The sequence below is a fragment of the Bombina bombina genome, chromosome 6, assembly GCF_027579735.1.
Source record: "Bombina bombina isolate aBomBom1 chromosome 6, aBomBom1.pri, whole genome shotgun sequence".
NCBI lineage: Eukaryota > Metazoa > Chordata > Amphibia > Anura > Bombinatoridae > Bombina > Bombina bombina.
Genome location: NC_069504.1, coordinates 413235547 through 413257605, shown reverse-complemented (window position 1 = coordinate 413257605; position 22059 = coordinate 413235547). Strand labels below are relative to the sequence as shown.

Below are 22059 nucleotides of genomic sequence, written 5' to 3'. Positions count from 1 at the left end.
TACTGAAGCAGTAAATACCAGTGGGATTTGAGGGCAAGTATCAGATAGCTATACTCAGCTGGCTAATGATTGAGTATAGTGGTCAGAATGTGGGTCAAGTTCCAGTAATGGTTGGCATATGGAGAAGCAAATATGGCCATCATGTTACAATGTCAGATCAGCAGGTAAGAATTAAATTGAATGGGGGTTTTGGCCCGATTACACGGCTTTAGGACTAGTATTATATTTTGTCTCTATCCCAATTTGTTTTATGTCCCTTTTAAGCAGAGCTGGATACTGATGGCAGTAGTTAAAATGACAGGTATAGACCAGAGGGATAGTAGTGTATGATAGCCCACAGGTACATCGGCAGGTTCAGACCAGAGGGACATAGTAGTTTGTGTGATAACCCAGAAGTACAATGGCAGATATAGACCAGGGGGACATAGTAGTGTGTGATAACCCAGAGGTACAATGGCAGGTATATTCCAGGGGAACATATAGTAGTGTGTGATAACCACAGGTATAGACCAGGGGGACATAGTAGTTTGTGTGATAACCCACAAGTACAATGGCAGATATAGACCACGGGGACATAGTAGTGTGTGATAACCCAGAGGTACAATGGCAGATATAGACCAGGGGGGACATAGTAGTGTGTGATAACCCACAGGTACAATGGCAGATATAGACCAGGGGGGACATAGTAGTGTGTGATAACCCACAAGTACAATGGCAGATATAGATAAGGGGGGCATAGTAGTGTGTGATAACCACAGGTGAAAATGAGGAAAAAGTAGCGTGTGATAACCACAGGTATAGACCAGAGGAACATAGTAGTGTGGGATATCCCTCATGAACAATGACTGTGACTCTGGGATGCGACTACCTGGCTTCCAGGATTTGTGTTAAAAATGCAAAATTAAATGTGCACAATAACAACACAGTGAGATCATTATATGCTAGATTTTTTTTTCATTTTATAAAAATGAATGATTTATATTTTGTTGTAAATGCACAATTTTTGTTATTAACAATTAAGTTGATTAAAATTATTTTTACAGAGAGGGGTTATTGTGTCCTTGGTGATCTTTGCCAGTTTGACCATGGAAATGACCCTTTGGTAGTTGATGATGTTTCTTTGCCGAGTATGATTCCGTTTCCCCCTCCTCCTGGACTGCCTCCACCTGGTATCCTGATGCCTCCTATACCTGCCCCAGCTCACAACATGAGAATGCCAGTCCCAAGGCCGCTTACTCAGCCCCCTCCTTCCACTGTTCTTCCTGCACCACGTAAGTGACTTCTGCGTAGAATGCCTGCTGTTTATTGTGTTTGCATTATTGTAAATATGCAGTCGCTTTATCTTCTTAGGCAATTTGTGCAATCTAAAAATCTCATATATGCTTAGCAGAGAATGTGCAGTGCTAAATAGCTTTGTACAGACTGATTCCCCTAAGGGTGTAATCTATTCTAGTTTGTGCCACAGAAATCCAGACTTTGTCCTATAGGTATTCTTTGTTGAAAGGCATAACTAGATAAGCACATGAGCATACAGGTGTCTGGAGCACTATATGGCTGCAGCAGTTTTGCAACAATATTGTTAACAGTGTTATACATTGTTGCAAATACTGCTTTTATCTAGTGCTGAAAAGTATTCCACATGCATGCACATTTCTATGCCTACCTATGTATGCCCTTCAACAAACAATCTCAATAGATCATATTTAATTTAATAACGTAAGTAAATGGCAAATATAATTAAAATTGTAAGCTCTGTTTCATAAAATAAAGCAATTTTAGTTTTATGCCCCTTTTAATAATCATTTAAAAAAAAAACAACAACTTTCTAGTGCAGTGATATGCTCTAATTAAAGCATGTCATATTTGCATTACTGATATTTCTCCAACATAGGTGTGTCCGGTCCACGGCGTCATCCTTACTTGTGGGATATTCTCTTCCCCAACAGGAAATGGCAAAGAGCCCAGCAAAGCTGGTCACATGATCCCTCCTAGGCTCCGCCTACCCCAGTCATTCTCTTTGCCGTTGTACAGGCAACATCTCCACGGAGATGGCTTAGAGTTTTTTAGTGTTTAACTGTAGTTTTTATTATTCAATCAAGAGTTTGTTATTTTAAAATAGTGCTGGTATGTACTATTTACTCAGAAACAGAAAAGAGATGAAGATTTCTGTTTGTATGAGGAAAATGATTTTAGCAACCGTCACTAAAATCCATGGCTGTTCCACACAGGACTGTTGAGAGCAATTAACTTCAGTTGGGGGAACAGGGAGCAGTCTCTTGCTGCTTGAGGTATGACACATTCTAACAAGACGATGTAATGCTGGAAGCTGTCATTTTCCCTATGGGATCCGGTAAGCCATGTTTATTACGATCGTAAATAAGGGCTTCAAAAAGGGCTTATTAAGACTGTAGACTCTTTTTGGGCTAAATCGATTCATTATTAACACATATTTAGCCTTGAGGAATCATTTTATCTGGGTATTTTGATATATAATATCGGCAGGCACTGTTTTAGACACCTTATTCTTTAGGGGCTTTCCCAAAGCATAGGCAGAGCCTCATTTTCGCGCCGGTGTTGCGCACTTGTTTTTGAGAGGCATGGCATGCAGTCGCATGTGAGAGGAGCTCTGATACTTAGAAAAGACTTTCTGAAGGCGTCATTTGGTATCGTATTCCCCTTGGGGCTTGGTTGGGTCTCAGCAAAGCAGATACCAGGGACTGTAAAGGGGTTAAAGTTAAAAACGGCTCCGGTTCCGTTATTTTAAGAGTTAAAGCTTCCAAATTTGGTGTGCAATACTTTTAAGGCTTTAAGACACTGTGGTGAAAATTTGGTGAATTTTGAACAATTCCTTCATGTTTTTTCGCAATTGCAGTAATAAAGTGTGTTCAGTTTAAAATTTAAAGTGACAGTAACGGTTTTATTTTAAAACGTTTTTTGTACTTTGTTATCAAGTTTATGCCTGTTTAACATGTCTGAACTACCAGATAGACTGTGTTCTGAATGTGGGGAAGCCAGAATTCCTATTCATTTAAATAAATGTGATTTATGTGACAATGACAATGATGCCCAAGATGATTCCTCAAGTGAGGGGAGTAAGCATGGTACTGCATCATTCCCTCCTTCGTCTACACCAGTCTTGCCCACTCAGGAGGCCCCTAGTACATCTAGCGCGCCAATACTCCTTACTATGCAACAATTAACGGCTGTAATGGATAATTCTGTCAAAAACATTTTAGCCAAAATGAACCCTTATCAGCGTAAGCGCGACTGCTCTGTTTTAGATACTGAAGAGCATGACGACGCTGATAATAATATTTCTGAAGGGCCCCTAACCCAGTCTGATGGGGCCAGGGAGGTTTTGTCTGAGGGAGAAATTACTGATTCAGGGAACATTTCTCAACAAGCTGAACCTGATGTGATTGCATTTAAATTTAAGTTGGAACATCTCCGCATTCTGCTTAAGGAGGTATTATCCACTCTGGATGATTGTGACAAGTTGGTCATCCCAGAGAAACTATGTAAAATGGACAAGTTCCTAGAGGTGCCGGGGCTCCCAGAAGCTTTTCCTATACCCAAGCGGGTGGCGGACATTGTTAATAAAGAATGGGAAAGGCCCGGTATTCCTTTCGTCCCTCCCCCCATATTTAAAAAATTGTTTCCTATGGTCGACCCCAGAAATGACTTATGGCAGACAGTCCCCAAGGTCGAGGGAGCGGTTTCCACTTTAAACAAACGCACCACTATACCCATAGAGGATAGTTGTGCTTTCAAAGATCCTATGGATAAAAAATTAGAAGGTTTGCTTAAAAAGATGTTTGTTCAGCAGGGTTACCTTCTACAACCAATTTCATGCATTGTCCCTGTCGCTACAGCCGCATGTTTCTGGTTCGATGAGCTGATAAAGGCGGTCGATAGGGATTCTTCTCCTTATGAGGAGATTATGGACAGAATCAATGCTCTTAAATTGGCTAATTCTTTCACCCTAGACGCCACTTTGCAATTGGCTAGGTTAGCGGCTAAGAATTCTGGGTTTGCTATTGTGGCGCGCAGAGCGCTTTGGTTGAAATCTTGGTCGGCTGATGCGTCTTCCAAGAACAAGCTACTTAACATTCCTTTCAAGGGGAAAACGCTGTTTGGCCCTGACTTGAAAGAGATTATCTCTGATATCACTGGGGGTAAGGGCCACGCCCTTCCTCAGGATCGACCTTTCAAGGCAAAAAATAAACCTAATTCTCGTCCCTTTCGTAGAAACGGACCAGCCCAAAGTGCTACGTCCTCTAAGCAAGAGGGTAATACTTCTCAAGCCAAGCCAGCTTGGAGACCAATGCAAGGCTGGAACAAGGGTAAGCAGGCCAAGAAACCTGCCACTGCTACCAAGACAGCATGAAATGTTGGCCCCCGATCCGGGACCGGATCTGGTGGGGGGCAGACTCTCTCTCTTCGCTCAGGCTTGGGCAAGAGATGTTCTGGATCCTTGGGCGCTAGAAATAGTCTACCAAGGTTATCTTCTGGAATTCAAGGGACTTCCCCCAAGGGGGAGGTTCCACAGGTCTCAGTTGTCTTCAGACCACATAAAAAGACAGGCATTCTTACATTGTGTAGAAGACCTGTTAAAAATGGGAGTGATTCATCCTGTTCCATTAAGAGAACAAGGGATGGGATTCTACTCCAATCTGTTCATAGTTCCCAAAAAAGAGGGAACGTTCAGACCAATCTTAGATCTCAAGATCTTAAACAAGTTTCTCAAGGTTCCATCGTTCAAGATGGAAACCATTCGAACTATTCTTCCTTCCATCCAGGAAGGTCAATTCATGACCACGGTGGATTTAAAGGATGCGTATCTACATATTCCTATCCACAAGGAACATCATCGGTTCCTGAGGTTCGCATTCCTGGACAAACATTACCAGTTCGTGGCGCTTCCTTTCGGATTAGCCACTGCTCCAAGGATTTTCACAAAGGTACTAGGGTCCCTTCTAGCTGTGCTAAGACCAAGGGGCATTGCTGTAGTACCTTACCTGGACGACATTCTAATTCAAGCGTCGTCCCTTCCTCAAGCAAAGGCTCACACGGACATTGTCCTGGCCTTTCTCAGATCTCACGGATGGAAAGTGAACGTGGAAAAGAGTTCTCTATCTCCGTCAACAAGGGTTCCCTTCTTGGGAACAATAATAGACTCCTTAGAAATGAGGATTTTTCTGACAGAGGCCAGAAAAACAAAACTTCTAGACTCTTGTCGGATACTTCATTCCGTTCCTCTTCCTTCCATAGCTCAGTGCATGGAAGTGATCGGGTTGATGGTAGCGGCAATGGACATAGTTCCTTTTGCGCGCATTCATCTAAGACCATTACAACTGTGCATGCTCAGTCAGTGGAATGGGGACTATACAGACTTGTCTCCGAAGATACAAGTAAATCAGAGGACCAGAGACTCACTCCGTTGGTGGCTGTCCCTGGACAACCTGTCACGAGGGATGACATTCCGCAGACCAGAGTGGGTCATTGTCACGACCGACGCCAGTCTGATGGGCTGGGGCGCGGTCTGGGGATCCCTGAAAGCTCAGGGTCTTTGGTCTCGGGAAGAATCTCTGTTACCGATAAATATTCTGGAACTGAGGGCGATATTCGATGCTCTCAAGGCTTGGCCTCAGCTAGCGAGGGCCAAGTTCATACGGTTTCAATCAGACAACATGACAACTGTTGCGTACATCAACCATCAGGGGGGAACAAGGAGTTCCCTGGCGATGGAAGAAGTGACCAAAATCATTCTATGGGCGGAGTCTCACTCCTGCCACCTGTCTGCTATCCACATCCCAGGAGTGGAAAATTGGGAAGCGGATTTTCTGAGTCGTCAGACATTGCATCCGGGGGAGTGGGAACTCCATCCGGAAATCTTTGCCCAAGTCACTCAGCTGTGGGGCATTCCAGACATGGATCTGATGGCCTCTCGTCAGAACTGCAAAGTTCCTTGCTACGGGTCCAGATCCAGGGATCCCAAGGCGGCTCTAGTGGATGCACTAGTAGCACCTTGGACCTTCAAACTAGCTTATGTGTTCCCGCCGTTTCCTCTCATCCCCAGGCTGGTAGCCAGGATCAATCAGGAGAGGGCGTCGGTGATCTTGATAGCTCCTGCGTGGCCACGCAGGACTTGGTATGCAGATCTGGTGAATATGTCATCGGCTCCACCTTGGAAGCTACCTTTGAGACGAGACCTTCTTGTTCAGGGTCCGTTCGAACATCCGAATCTGGTTTCACTCCAGCTGACTGCTTGGAGATTGAACGCTTGATCTTATCGAAGCGAGGGTTCTCAGATTCTGTTATCGATACTCTTGTTCAGGCCAGAAAGCCTGTAACTAGAAAGATTTACCACAAAATTTGGAAAAAATATATCTGTTGGTGTGAATCTAAAGGATTCCCTTGGGACAAGGTTAAGATTCCTAGGATTCTATCCTTCCTTCAAGAAGGATTGGAAAAAGGATTATCTGCAAGTTCCCTGAAGGGACAGATTTCTGCCTTGTCTGTGTTACTTCACAAAAAGCTGGCCGCTGTGCCAGATGTTCAAGCCTTTGTTCAGGCTCTGGTTAGAATTAAGCCTGTTTACAAACCTTTGACTCCTCCTTGGAGTCTCAATTTAGTTCTTTCAGTTCTTCAGGGGGTTCCGTTTGAACCCTTACATTCCGTTGATATTAAGTTATTATCTTGGAAAGTTTTGTTTTTAGTTGCAATTTCTTCTGCTAGAAGAGTTTCAGAATTATCTGCTCTGCAGTGTTCTCCTCCTTATCTGGTGTTCCATGCAGATAAGGTGGTTTTACGTACTAAACCTGGTTTTCTTCCAAAAGTTGTTTCTAACAAAAACATTAACCAGGAGATTATCGTACCTTCTCTGTGTCCGAAACCAGTTTCAAAGAAGGAACGTTTGTTGCACAATTTGGATGTTGTTCGCGCTCTAAAATTCTATTTAGATGCTACAAAGGATTTTAGACAAACATCTTCCTTGTTTGTTGTTTATTCCGGTAAAAGGAGAGGTCAAAAAGCAACTTCTACCTCTCTCTCTTTTTGGATTAAAAGCATCATCAGATTGGCTTATGAGACTGCCGGGCGGCAGCCTCCCGAAAGAATCACAGCTCATTCCACTAGGGCTGTGGCTTCCACATGGGCCTTCAAGAACGAGGCTTCTGTTGATCAGATATGTAGGGCAGCGACTTGGTCTTCACTGCACACTTTTACCAAATTTTACAAGTTTGATACTTTTGCTTCTTCTGAGGCTATTTTTGGGAGAAAGGTTTTGCAAGCCGTGGTGCCTTCCATTTAGGTGACCTGATTTGCTCCCTCCCTTCATCCGTGTCCTAAAGCTTTGGTATTGGTTCCCACAAGTAAGGATGACGCCGTGGACCGGACACACCTATGTTGGAGAAAACAGAATTTATGTTTACCTGATAAATTACTTTCTCCAACGGTGTGTCCGGTCCACGGCCCGCCCTGGTTTTTTAATCAGGTCTGATAATTTATTTTCTTTAACTACAGTCACCACGGTACCATATGGCTTCTCCTATGCAAATATTCCTCCTTAACGTCGGTCGAATGACTGGGGTAGGCGGAGCCTAGGAGGGATCATGTGACCAGCTTTGCTGGGCTCTTTGCCATTTCCTGTTGGGGAAGAGAATATCCCACAAGTAAGGATGACGCCGTGGACCGGACACACCGTTGGAGAAAGTAATTTATCAGGTAAACATAAATTCTGTTTTTGCTAAGAATGTGTTTAACCCCCATAAACATAAATGTAATGTCAAGCTCAGGAGCGGCAAGTGTTGGAATCTCTGAACAGAAAAAAGCCAATGAACCAATCATGAGTGGCAGTTTTACAACCCACCAGTCACCAGCTGTGTTGAAAGCTGCAATACATCTTCCAGGCAGGACTTTACCTTTGTTTTTAACCCATTTGGGTGGATTAAATGCCTAGTTAGCTAGAGTTAGTTATGAAAATATTTTTGCATCAGAATGTCCCTTTTAACGCTAACACCGAATGTACCAAAGGTCTGTTTAAACCTTTGGTACAGTCTGAGAACTATCACAGTAAATGTTTCTACTCTTAGATTGCACAAATATAATGGATTTGACCATGTCTTGTACATAATAAGCACCTGAACTCTAGTTTAATAAAGTAGAAAGCCCTGACATTTTCTGAGCACATATTGTAGTTTTCCAGAGCTCCTCTTGCTTAATAAGCATTATAGGTTTTAAATACAGAGGAGAGATTAATTGAATTATATGTATCTGTTTTCAAATATGCAGGGTTACCATTAACGCATTCAGGCTTGCTTAATAACCGGGAACAGCCAGGAACAAGTACTGTGCCAAGTCTTACACCAGTTGGAGGAAGGCTACCTCCTCCCTTACCGCAGAACCTACTGTACTCCGTTTCAGAGCGTAAGCATAGCTTCCAGGTCATCTATATGTTGCTGGAAACTTAACCATTGTAACATTTCAAATCAGCAGACCCTATGTACATGGTTCTTAACATAACTAAATTTCACACATACTACATTTCAAGTATTGCCCCAACTATATTCTAGGTGATTTATGGACATCTTTGCAGTTGTTTGTGTCTTGTACATAACTACATTGTGCATACTAACTAGCTATGCTTCATGGTTAGTGCTTCATACTAACACACATAAAAATATAAGAAAAAATATAATTGAATCTAGGTATTTTCAAATTATATTTTGTAAAAATTAGAGTTCTATGCTTGTTGTTGCCATTTTACAATTGAGGGTTTTAACAACTTGTTTCATTTCAATGTAATTTGAAATGATTTATTATATTGCTTATTATATAATGCCACTTCAGATTCTCTCTCTCTTCCCTGTGGCCACGAGCCACATTGGGGATAATGGCTTGGGGCAGAACCACATTATATTCTCCATTCCAATTATCAAATTGGTATTTGGCAGGTGTAGCAGGCACACCATTCAGCATCTTCATAGCTCTAAGGCTGGTATCAGGCATAAAGTGCATTTAAAGAACAGAGTGCTGTAAAATTGGTTTCCCCTTAATGTGTTTTCAGGGACATGTTATGCCAGCTGCAGAGTTTAAAATGTATGTGAAATTGTTCCTATAGGTTTATTTTTGTATAGGAAATCTTTTTCTGCTTATTAAAACCACAACCCAATAAAATAATCTGGGCTTTTAGTGAGAGCAGACCTCTTTATCTTATCTAATTAGTTACACAAAGTGTTTTGTTTACATAGTTTTTCTATAATAAGCACTTTAATGGGCATGGAAGCCCAAAATTTGTTTGTGATTTATATAGAGCTTAGAATTTTAAACAACTTTCCAATTTACTTATAATATCTCATTTTTGTTTTGTTCTCTTGGTATTCTTTGACTAGAATACCTAGTGTTATTGGCTCACCCATGTGCTTTGCTGTTGCTTCAACAAAGAATACCAAGAGAATGAAGCAAATTGGAAAGTTGATTAAAATTTTATTTTCTATCTGAATCATAAAGAATACATTTTTATGTCCCTTTTTAAGTACTGAAACTTCCAGTGTATGTGGAGCTATAGTACACATATAGTAATATGATGTGACGGTACATACTATATCCTTTTACAACTGTAATGTAGGTCAGGCTATTGTGTAAATAATAATGAATATCTGAGCTATCTAGACTTGAAAGTGTGTAAGGATTTACGTATGCATATAGATACATGTAAAAATTAATAAATAGGAAGCCTTAAAGGGATGTTAAACAGTAAATACATAATGATGTATTCAAAGCAAAGATTAGCCTTTAGAATGTTTTTTTTATTTTTTATATATATTTTTTTTTTAATTATTATTATTGAAAAAATAAGTATAAAAGTTTAGTTTCTATAAAGTAATGGACGCCACCATGTTTGGAACATAGGATAACCTAAAAGGATTCCACACAAACAAAGATAAGTAGAAAACTAGTTCACACAGCCTTGTTTGGACTCTTGTCAGTTTTATATCTGTCCCTAATTGTCTTCAGCAGGGGGAACTGATAAGGGTTCAACTTAAGGTCAAACATGACGTCACCCATTACTTTATAGAAATCATGGAATTTAGAAATTCAACAATTTTCAGAGTTAAATTACAGGAATTAGAACAAAATGAATAATTAAAGTATATTGCAAAGTTTTTCTTTCTTTCTACCTTCACATAATTGAACATTTTATATCACAATCTCATACTGTTTAATATCCCTTTAGAATTTGGAAATCCTGGTTCCTCTGTTTGGTTCACTGGAGGTAAATGGATTATGAAACAATCTGCAGGAACTGATCTGATTCCTAAAAACAGTAATTAATATTTTTTTATGCAGTTGCTTGCTATATTTTCTGTGGTCTAACGCAATATCCCCTTATTTCATTAAGTTCAAATGGTAATCCTATAGTATATTGGTATAGTACTGAAGGTCATTTCTCCTTTTTATATATTTATTTTTAGAAACATATGAGCCTGATGGCTATAATCCAGAAGCTCCCAGCCTTACAAACACTGGTAGGACGGCATACCGACAATTCTTTACAAGAACACAGCCACAAAGACCTAATTTGATTGGTCTAACCTCGGGAGAAATGGATACAACACCAAGAGGTAGGTGATGTACCATCAGTGAGATTGTGTGGATTACAGTTTACAGCAGAATATTGGTAGTTTGTTTTGAATATGATTGTGAATATAAACTTGTCTAGTATAAGGACTGGAAGACTTTCTCTGTTTATTTGGGCTTTGCTCCACAATTCCACACTGCTATATCTTTTCACATTTGGACCATGCAAATGCACAATTTGTTCTTACTTGGTAAATAGATGTTTAGGTTAGCTAAAATATGGCTCATTTTGAATTTTTCTGTTTATAAAATTGTAAGTACATGCATGTACAGGGGTGTAACTACAGGATCTCGGAGATCTCGGTTATGACTAGGCACACACCTCTAAAGGACTCATCTGGCCCTGCAATAAGTAGTGGCATTGTTACAGGGGGCCTGCATCATGTGGTGTTCCCCTGTGAAAAAAGCTTCCAGTTTAAGGAAAGTGATTTGCACAAGCATATCTATTTTGTGACATTGAGCTTAAGGCTTTTATGGTAACAAAGTTGCTGCACTCAGTGTTTGTAGAAAATAAGTCATGTGACTGTCACTGTATAATGACATAAGAGGTAGTATAAAAATGCGCATGCAGTGAAGAAAATAAGGAATGTGCAAGCAAGTCTGCATAAGGAAATGATGCAAATGGCTCATTAATTAAAGAAAAGTGATTGGATGGATTAAAATTAAGATGTGCTATGTAGAGCTGCAACAACTAATCGGCATAATCGATAATAATCGATTATTAAAATAGTTGTCAACGAATCTCATAATCGATTAGTTGGTTTGCAATTAGTTGGTCTGTGCGTAGCACCAGCTGCTTTACTCCAATGAGCTCCTGCACATGGTATTGTATTTTATGGTTATGTCCTTAGCCTAAAGGATGTCTACAAACATTAATTTTTAGGGCTGCAACAACTAATCGGCAAGATTGATCATAAAAATAGTTGTCAAAGAATCTCATTATCAATTAGGTGGTCAGCGATTAGTTGGTTAATTGCACAGCACCAGCTGCTTCAATCCGATGAACTCCTGCACATGGTATTGTGCAAACATTTTTATTTATTTATTTTTTTTCTATCCGATTAATCGGATGATTATTGTCCGATTAATCGGATAGAAAAACTATTAAAAAAATAAATAAATTCAATTTTTTTTGCACAATCTTAGTTGCAGTAGATCATCAGATTAAAGCAGCTGGTACTGTGCAACTGACCAACTAATCGCTGACCACCTAATTGATAATGAGATTTGTTGACAGCTATTTTTATGATCAAACTTACCGATTAGTTGTTGCAGCCCTATTAATTTTCACTTTTTCAGGACACTATAAGTTTACAACTACTCCTGGCTTATGTGCAACCCAGAAATTAAACAGGAGTCATAATTTGGACTGTTTATATTAAATCAGGTGATTTGGGACTATGCTTTGCATGATATAGTGCCAAGCTTGTTATTTAGACCTAGCCCTAGATTGATGGGAGTTATATGAATTGATGTCACTATTACCTGTTTGCACAATTTTTAGCAGATCGCTTGCTATTGCTGATTATATATACTCTATATTTAGTTTTTTTTAAAAAATATTTTTAACTAATTGGAATATGTACCAAATTCAACCTCTGTAAGTATATATCTGTTATTTTAAGAGTGGACTAGATATTTTTCCCCCTAACCTTTTAGCTGGTTGTTTACCATTGCATATAGATATTCAATATATTTTTATGTCAGAATGAAGTCCAGGCTTACTTTAAGAGTCCCCTTGCATTGGTGGAGAGCTAACAAAGATAAATAGACCACCTTGGTGAAATTGGCAAAAACACTACTTATGCACCTCAACACCATCTGAGCGCCTCTTCTCTGTTGCAGGCAAAATAGCTTGCAAAAAAGAGAGCCAGCCTCAGCCAGGAGCATGTGGTCATGTTGACATTTTCGCATTTCAATGAAACAATTTCTGAAACAGTTTGTGGTTTGTTTTGCTTAATTATAAAAATTTGTTCTTCTGCTTAAAAAACTGGACCAACAGTTGTGTTAATGTAACGTTTTGGACGGAAGTTTATATTTATAACACTCAGTATGTGGATTTAATTTTAAATATAGGAAACAAATTATTAATTTTTTATCCGATTAGTCGATTAATCGAAAAAATAATCGGTTGATTAATCGATTATGAAAATAATCTTTAGTTGCAGCCCTAGTGCTATGTCACGCCCATAATTTTTGGAGGAGGATGGCTTAAAGGGACAGTACACTGTAAAAATTTTTTTCCATTAATATATTTTCAATGAATTGTAATACCAGCTGCAGAGTATAAAATGTATGAAAAATTAACATTGTTACTTACACTCTCAGTGGGGTGCAGGATAGTTTTCTTTCATGTAATTGGCAAGAGTCCATGAGCTAGTGACATATGGGATATACAATCCTACCAGGAGGGGCAAAGTTTCCCAAACCTCAAAATGCCTATAAATACACCCCTCACCACACCCACAATTCAGTTTTACAAACTTTGCCTCCTATGGAGGTGATGAAGTAAGTTTGTGCTAAGATTTCTACGTTTGATATGCGCTTCTCAGCATTGTTGAAGCCCGATTCCTCTTATAGTACAGCGAATGTCAGAGGGACGTGAAGGGAGTATCACTTATTGAATACGATGATTTCCCTAATGGGGGGTCTATTTCATGGGTTCTCTGTTATCGGTCGTAGAGATTCATCTCCTACCTCCCTTTTCAGAACGACGATATACTCTGTGTACCATTACCTCTACTAATAACTGTTTCTTTCATGTAATTAGCAAGAGTCCATGAGCTAGTGACGTATGGGATATACATTCCTACCAGGAGGGGCAAAGTTTCCCAAACCTCAAAATGCCTATAAATACACCCCTCACCACACCCACACTTCAGTTTTACAAACTTTGCCTCCCGTGGAGGTGGTGAAGTAAGTTTGTGCTAGATTCTTCGTTGATATGCGCTTAGCAGAAGGCTGGAGCCCGGTTTTCCTCTCAGAGTGCAGTGAATGTCAGAGAGATGTGAAGAGAGTATTGCCTATTTGAATACCATGGTCTCCTACGGGATCTATTTCATAGGTTCTCTGTTATCAGTCGTAGAGATTTCTTCTCCTACCTCCCTTTTCAGATCGACGATATACTCTTATATACCATTACCTCTACTGATTCTCGTTTCAGTACTGGTTTGGCTATCTACTATATGTAGATGAGTGTCTTGGGGTAAGTAAGTCTCATTTTATTATGACACTCTTAAGCTATGGTTGGGCACTTTATTTATAAAGTTCTAAATATATGTGTTTAAACTTATATTTACCATGATTCAGGGTAATCAGTATTCCTTATTTCAGACAGTCAGTTTCATTATTTGGGATAATGCATATGAATGATTATTTTTTTCTTACCTTAAGTTTTTTCAATTGACTTTTTTCCCTGTGGGCTGTTAGGCTCGCGGGGGCTGAAAATGCTTCAATTTATTGCGTCATTTTTGGTGCAGACTTTTTTGGCGCAAAAATTTTGTCATTTCGGGCGCCCTAATTGACGCCGGAAGTTGTTCGTGGTTGCGTAATTTTTTTGACGTTTTTTTGTGTTCAGACGTTTTTTTGCGCCAAAAATGTGGGCGTTATTTTTTTTCAGCGTCACCGGATGTGGCGTCATATTTAGCGCCAAAAAATATAGGCGTTGTACTTAGCGCCAATAATGTGGGCGTCATTTTTGGCGCCAAAAAATGTGGGCGTCATTCTTGTCTCCACCTTTTTTTCACATTATTTCAGTCTCATTTTTCATTGCTTCTGGTTGCTAGAGGCTTTTTCATTGGCATTTTTTCCCATTCCTGAAACTGTCATTTAAGGAATTTGATAATTTTGCTTTATATGTTGTTTTTTCTATTACATATTGCAAGATGTCTCAACTTGACCCTGGATCAGAATCTACTTCTAGGAAGACGCTGCCTGATGCTGGTTCTACCAAAGTTAAGTGCATTTGTTGTAAACTTGTGGTAACTGTTCCTCCGGCTGTAGTTTGTGATGAATGTCATGATAAACTTGCTAATGCAGATAGTATTTCCATTAGTAATAATCCATTACCTGTTGTTGTTCCTTCAACATCTAATGTTTAGGATGTCCCTGTTAATGTAAAAGAATTTGTTTCTAAATCTATTAGGAAGGCTCTGTCTGTTATTCCTCCTTCCAGTAAACGTAAAAGGTCTTTTAAAACTTCTCATATTTCAGATGAATTTTTAAGTGACCGTCATCATTCCGACTTGTCTGTTTCTGATGAGGATTTATCTGGTTCAGAAGATTCTGTCTCAGATATTGACACTGATAAATCTTCATATTTATTTAAAATGGAATTTATTTGTTCTTTACTTAAAGAAGTGTTAATCGCATTAGATATGGAGGAGTCTAGTCCTCTTGATACTAAATCTACTAAGCGTTTAAATTCGGTTTTCAAACCTGATATAGTTATTCCAGAAGTTTCCAGAAGTAATTTCTAGGGAATGGAATAATCTGGGTACTTCATTTACTCCTTATCAAAGGTTTAAGAAATTGTACCCTGTGCCATCTGATAGATTAGCGTTTTGGGACAAAATCCCTAAAGTTGATGGGGCTATCTCTACTCTTGCTAAACGTACTACTATTCCTACGGCGGATAGTACTTCCTTTAAGGATCCTTTAGATAGGAAGCTTGAATCCTTTCTAAGGAGAGCTTATTTATGTTCAGGTAATCTTCTTAGACCTGCTATTTCTTTGGCTGATGTTGCTGCTGCTTCCACTTTCTGGTTGGAGGCTTTAGCACAACAAGTGTCAGACCATAATACTCATAGCATTGTTAAACTTCTTCAACATGCTAATAACTTTATTTGTGATGCCATCTTTGATATCATTAGAATTGATGTCAGGTATATGTCTCTAGCTATTTTAGCTAGAAGAGCTTTATGGCTTAAAACTTGGAATGCAGATATGACTTCCAAGTCAACTTTGCTTTCTCTTTCTCTCCAAGGTAATAAATTATTTGGTTCTCAGTTGGATTCTATTATTTCAACTGTTACTGGGGGGGAAAGGAACTTTTTTGCTTCAGGACAAAAAATCTAAAGGTAAATACAGGGCTGCTAATCGTTTTCGTTCCTTTCGTCAGAATAAGGAACAGAAGCCTGACCCTTCCCCTAAAGGAACGGTTTCCGTTTGGAAACCTCCAGTCTGGAATAAATCCAAGCCTTTTAGAAAGTCAAAGCCAGCTCCCAAGTCCACATGAAGGTGCGGCCCTCATTCCAGCACAGCTGGTAGGGGGCAGGTTACGATTTTTCAAAGATATTTGGATCAATTCAATTCACAGTCTTTGGATTCAGAACATTGTTTCACAAGGGTACAGAATAGGTTTCAAGGTAAGGCCACCTGCGAGAAGATTATTTCTCTCTCGCATTCCAATAAATCCAGTGAAGGCTCAGGCGTTTCTGAAATGTGTTTCAGATCTAGAGTTGGCTGGGGTAATTGTGCCAGTTCCAGTTCTGGAACGGGGTCTGGGGTTTTACTCCAATCTATTCATTGTACCAAAGAAGGAGAATTCCTTCAGACCAGTTCTGGATCTAAAATATTGAATCGTTATGTAAGGATACCAACATTCAAAATGGTAACTATAAGGACTATTCTGCCTTTTGTTCAGCAAGGGCATTATATGTCCACAATAGATTTACAGGATGCATATCTTCATATTCCAATTCATCCAGATCACTATCAGTTTCTGAGATTCTCTTTTCTAGACAAGCATTACCAGTTTGTGGCCCTTCCGTTTGGCCTAGCAACAGCTCCAAGGATCTTTTCAAAGGTTCTCGGTGCCCTTCTCTCTGTCATCAGAGAACAGGGTATTGCGCTATTTCCTTATTTGGACGATATCTTGGTACTTGCTCAGTCTTCACATTCTGCAGAATCTCATACAAATCAACTTGTGTCGTTTCTTCAAAGACATGGTTAGAGGATCAATTTACCAAAGAGTTCGTTGATTCCTCAGACAAGGGTAACCTTTTTGGGTTTTCAAATAGATTCAGTGTCCATAACCTTGTCTCTAACAGAAAAGAGACGTCTGAGATTGGTTTCAGCCTGTCGAAACCTTCAATCTCAATCATTCCCTTCGGTAGCTTTGTGCATGGAAATTCTAGGTCTCATGACTGCTGCATCGGACGCGATCCCCTTTGCTCGTTTTCACATGCGACCTCTTCAGCTTTGTATGCTGAACCAGTGGTGCAGGGATTATACAAAGATATCACAATTAATATCCTTAAATCCCAATGTACGACACTCTCTGACGTGGTGGATAGATGACCATCGTTTAGTCCAAGGGGCTTCTTTTGTTCGTCCAACCTGGACTGTGATCTCAACAGATGCGAGTCTGTCAGGTTGGGGAGCTGTATGGGGATCTCTGACAGCGCAGGGGGTTTGGGAATCTCAGGAGGCGAGATTACCAATCAACATTTTGGAACTCCTTGTGATTTTCAGAGCTCTTCAGTTCTGGCCTCTTCTGAAGAGAGAATCGTTCATTTGTTTTCAGACAGACAATGTCACAACCGTGGAGTATGTCAATCATCAAGGTAGGACTCACAGTCCTCAAGCTATGAAAGAAGTATCTCGGATACTTGTATGGGCGGAATCCAGCTCCTGTCTAATCTCTGCGGTTCACATCCCAGGTGTAGACAATTAGGAAGCGGATTATCTCAGTCACCAGATGTTACATCCGGGCGAATGGTCTCTTCACCCAGAGGTATTTCTTCAGATTGTTCAAATCTGGGGACTTCCAGAAATAGATCTGATGGCCTCTCATCTAAACAAGAAACTTCCCAGGTATCTGTCCAGATCCAGGGATCCTCAGGCGGAGGCAGTGGACGCGTTGTCGCTTCCTTGGAATTATCATCCTGCCTATATCTTTCCGCCTCTAGTTCTTCTTCCAAAAGTGATTTCCAAAATTCTAATGGAACGTTCGTTTGTTCTGCTGGTGGCTCCAGCATGGCCTCAAAGGTTTTGGTATGCGGATCTCATTCGGATAGCCAGTTGCCAACCTTGGACTCTTCCGTTAAGACCAGACCTTCTATCTCAAGGCCCTTTTTTCCATCAGGATTTGAAATCATTAAATTTGAAGGTATGGAGATTGAACGCTTGATTCTTAGTCATAGAGGTTTCTCTGACTCAGTAATTAATACTATGTTACAGGCTCGTAAATCTGTGTCTAGGAAGATTTATTATCGAGTCTGGAAGACTTACATTTCTTGGTGTTCTTCTCATAAATTCTCCTGGCATTCTTTTAGAATTCCTAGAATTTTACAGTTTCTTCAGGATGGTTTGGATAAAGGTTTGTCTGCAAGTTCCTTGAAAGGACAAATCTCTGCTCTTTCTGTTCTTTTTCACAGAAAGATTGCTAATCTTCCTGATATTCATTGTTTTGTACAGGCTTTGGTTCGTATCAAACCTGTCATTAAGTCAATCTCTCCTCCTTGGAGTCTTAATTTGGTTCTGAGGGCTTTACAAGCTCCTCCGTTTGAACCTATGCATTCTCTGGATATTAAATTACTTTCTTGGAAAGTTCTGTTCCTTTTGGCCATCTCTTCTGCTAGAAGAGTTTCTGAGTTATCTGCTTTTTCTTGTGAATCTCCTTTTCTGATTTTTTATCAGGATAAGGCGGTGTTGCGGACTTCATTTAAATTTTTGCCTAAGGTTGTGAATTCTAACAACATTAGTAGAGAAATTGTTGTTCCTTCATTGTGTCCTAATCCTAAGAATTCTCTGGAGAGATCTTTACATTCTTTGGATGTAGTAAGAGCTTTAAAATATTATGTTGAAGCTACTAAAGATTTTAGAAAGACTTCTAGTCTATTTGTTATCTTTTGTGGTTCCAGGAAAGGTCAGAAGGCCTCCGCCATTTCTTTGGCGTCTTGGTTAAAGTCTTTGATTCATCATGCTTATGTAGAGTCGGGTAAATCTCCGCCTCAAAGGATTACGGCTCATTCTACTAGGTCAGTTTCTACTTCCTGGGCGTTTAGGAACGAAGCTTCTGTTGATCAGATTTGCAAAGCAGCAACTTGGTCTGCTTTGCATACTTTTACTAAATTCTACCATTTTGATGTTTTCTCTTCTTCTGAAGCAGTTTTTGGTAGAAAAGTACTTCAGGCAGCTGTTTCAGTTTGATTCTTCTTCTTATAATTTCAGTTTTTTTCATTATTAAGATTAAAACTTTTGTTTTGGGTTGTGGATTATTTTTCAGCTGAATTGGCTGTCTTTATTTTATCCCTGCCTCTCTAGTGACTCTTCCGTGGAAGTTCCACATCTTGGGTATTTATTATCCCATACGTCACTAGCTCATGGACTCTTGCTAATTACATGAAAGAAAACATAATTTATGTAAGAACTTACCTGATAAATTAATTTCTTTCATATTAGCAAGAGTCCATGAGGCCCACCCTTTTTTATGGTGGTTATGATTTTTTTGTATAATGCACAATTATTCCAATTCCTTATTTTGATGCTTTCGCTCCTTTCTTATCACCCCACTTCTTGGCTATTCGTTAAACTGAATTGTGGGTGTGGTGAGGGGTGTATTTATAGGCATTTTGAGGTTTGGGAAACTTTGCCCCTCCTGGTAGGAATGTATATCCCATACGTCACTAGCTCATGGACTCTTGCTAATATGAAAGAAATTAATTTATCAGGTAAGTTCTTACATAAATTATGTTTTTAGTACTGGTTTGACTATCTGCTATATGTGGATGGGTGTCTTTTGGTAAGTATGTTTTTATTACTTAAGACACACTCAGCTATGGTTTGGCACTTTATGCATTTATATAAAGTTCTAAATATATGTATTGTACTTATATTTGCCATGAGTCAGGTTCATGTATTTCCTTCTGCAGACTGTCAGTTTCATATTTGGGAATGTAAACACTTTAAGAATTTTATTTCTTACCTGGGGTTTAGTCTTTTTTTCAATTTGACTACTTTTTTGCAATTGCGGGTGTTAGGCTCGCGGGTGCGTCAAATGCTAGACTTTATTGTGTCATTTTTGGCGCAAACTTTTTTTGGCGCGAAAAGATACGTTTATGACACAACTTCGTTATTTCCGGCGTCATACGTGACGCCGAGATCTTTCACACGGCGGCGTCATTAGTGACGCAAGTGTGTCATTTCCGGTCATTTTTTGGCGCCAAAAAAGTTTACGTTACGTTGTGCGTCATACTTGCCGCCAAATTTTTTTCATTATTTCAATACCCCATTGATGTTTGCCTCCTGCTTTCTTCTCTATCAAGAGGCCTATGCTTTTGCATTTTTTTCCCATTCCTGAAACTGTCATTTAAGGAAATAGATAATTTTGCTTTATATGTTGTTTTTTCTCTTACATTGAGCAAGATGTCCCAATCTGATCCTGTCTCTGAAGTTTCTGCTGGAACATTGCTGCTTGACAGCGGTTCTACCAAAGCTAAGTGCATTTGTTGTGAAATTGTAGAAATTATTCCACCGAATGTCATTTGTAATAGTTGTCATGATAAACTTTTACATTCAGATAGTGTATTCATCAGTAATAGTACATTGCCCGTTGCAGTTCCTTCAACTTCTAATGTGCATGATATACCTGTAAATTTTAAAGAATTTGTTTCTGATTCTATTATGAAGGCTTTGTCTGCATTTCCACCTTCTAATAAACGTAAAAGGTCTTTTAAAACTTCTCATTTAGCTGATCAAATTTCAAATGACCAACAACATAATAATTCATCCACTTCTGATGAGGATCTATCTGAGACAGAAGATCCTTCCTCAGACATTGACACTGACAAATCTACTTATTTATTTAAAATAGAGTATATGCGTTCTTTATTAAAAGAAGTGTTAATTACTTTGGATATTGAGGTAACCAGTCCTCTTGACGTTCAGTCTAATAAACGTTTAAATGCTGTTTTTAAACCTCCTGTGGTTTCCCCAGGTGTTTTTCCCATTCCTGAGGCTATTTCTGATATGATTTCTAGGGAATGGAATAAGCCAGGTACTTCCTTTATTCCTTCTTCAAGGTTTAAGAGATTGTATCCTTTACTAGCAAAATCTATAGAGTTTTGGGAAAAGATCCCCAAAGTTGATGGGGCTATTTCTACTCTTGCTAAACGTACCACTATTCTTATGGAAGATAGCACTTCCTTTAAGGATCCTTTAGATAGGAAGCTTGAATCTTATCTAAGGAAGGCCTATTTATATTCAGGTCATCTTCTCAGACCTGCTATTTCTTTGGGTGATGTTGCGGCTGCATCAACTTTCTGGTTGGAAAATTTAGCGCAACGTGAATTGGATTTTGACATATCTAGCATTGTTCGCTTATTACAACATGCTAATCATTTTATTTGTGATGCCATTTTTGATATTATCAAAATTGATGTTAGATCCATGTCTTTAGCTGTATTAGCTAGAAGAGCTTTGTGGCTTAAATCTTGGAATGCTGATATGACATCTAAATCTAGATTACTATCTCTTTCTTTCCAAGGTAATAATTTATTTGGTTCTCAGTTGGATTCTATTATTTCAACTATCACTGGAGGAAAAGGAGTTTTTCTGCCTCAGGATAAAAAAACCTAAGGGTAAATCTAAGGCTTCTAACCGTTTTCGTTTCTTTCGTCAGAATAAGGAACAACAACTCAATCCTCCTCCCAAGGAATCGGCTTCCATTTGGAAGCCTTCCTCAAATTGGAATAAACCCAAGCCATTTAGGAAACCAAAGTCTGCCCCTAAGTCCGCATGAAGGTGCGGCCCTCATTCCAGCTCAGCTGGTAGGGGGCAGATTAAGGTTTTTCAAGGATTTTTGGATAAAATCTGTCCAAAATCATTGGATTCAGAGCATTGTCTCTCAAGGGTATCGAATAGGATTCAAAGTAAGACCTCCTGTGACAAGATTTTTTCTCACACATCCCTGTAAATCCAGTAAAAGCTCAGGCTTTTCTGAAGTGTGTTTAAGACCTGGAGTCTTCAGGGGTAATAATACCAGTTCCTCTTCAGGAACAAGGTTTGGGGTTTTATTCAAACCTATTCATTGTACCAAAGAAAGAAAATTTGTTCAGACCAATTCTGGATCTGAAAATTTTGAATCGTTATGTAAGAGTACCAACTTTCAAGATGGTGACTATAAGGACTATTCTGCCTTTTGTTCAGCAAGGACATTATATGTCCACAATAGACTTGCAGGATGCATACCTTCATATTCCGATTCATCCAGAACACTATCAGTTTCTGAGATTTTCTTTTCTAGACAAGCATTACCAATTTGTTGCTCTTCCATTTGGCCTAGCAACAGCTCCAAGAATCTTTTCAAAGGTTCTGGGTGCCCTACTATCTGTAATCAGAGAACAGGGTATTGCGGTGTTTCCTTATTTGGACAATATCTTGGTACTAGCTCAGTCTTTACATACTGCATAATCT

General features: G+C 39.3%; 1 protein-coding gene across 1 annotated transcript in view; it reads left to right on the top strand.

Annotated features, from left to right (window-relative positions):
- Window positions 1-22059, top strand: part of RBM27 (RNA binding motif protein 27) — a 647841-nt gene that overhangs the window by 111218 nt on the left and 514564 nt on the right. The window contains exons 8-10 of the mRNA XM_053719279.1: window positions 1044-1271; window positions 8293-8427; window positions 10476-10625. Of these exons, the coding sequence (XP_053575254.1) occupies window positions 1044-1271; window positions 8293-8427; window positions 10476-10625 (513 nt within the window). The remainder of the gene's footprint in view (window positions 1-1043; window positions 1272-8292; window positions 8428-10475; window positions 10626-22059) is intronic.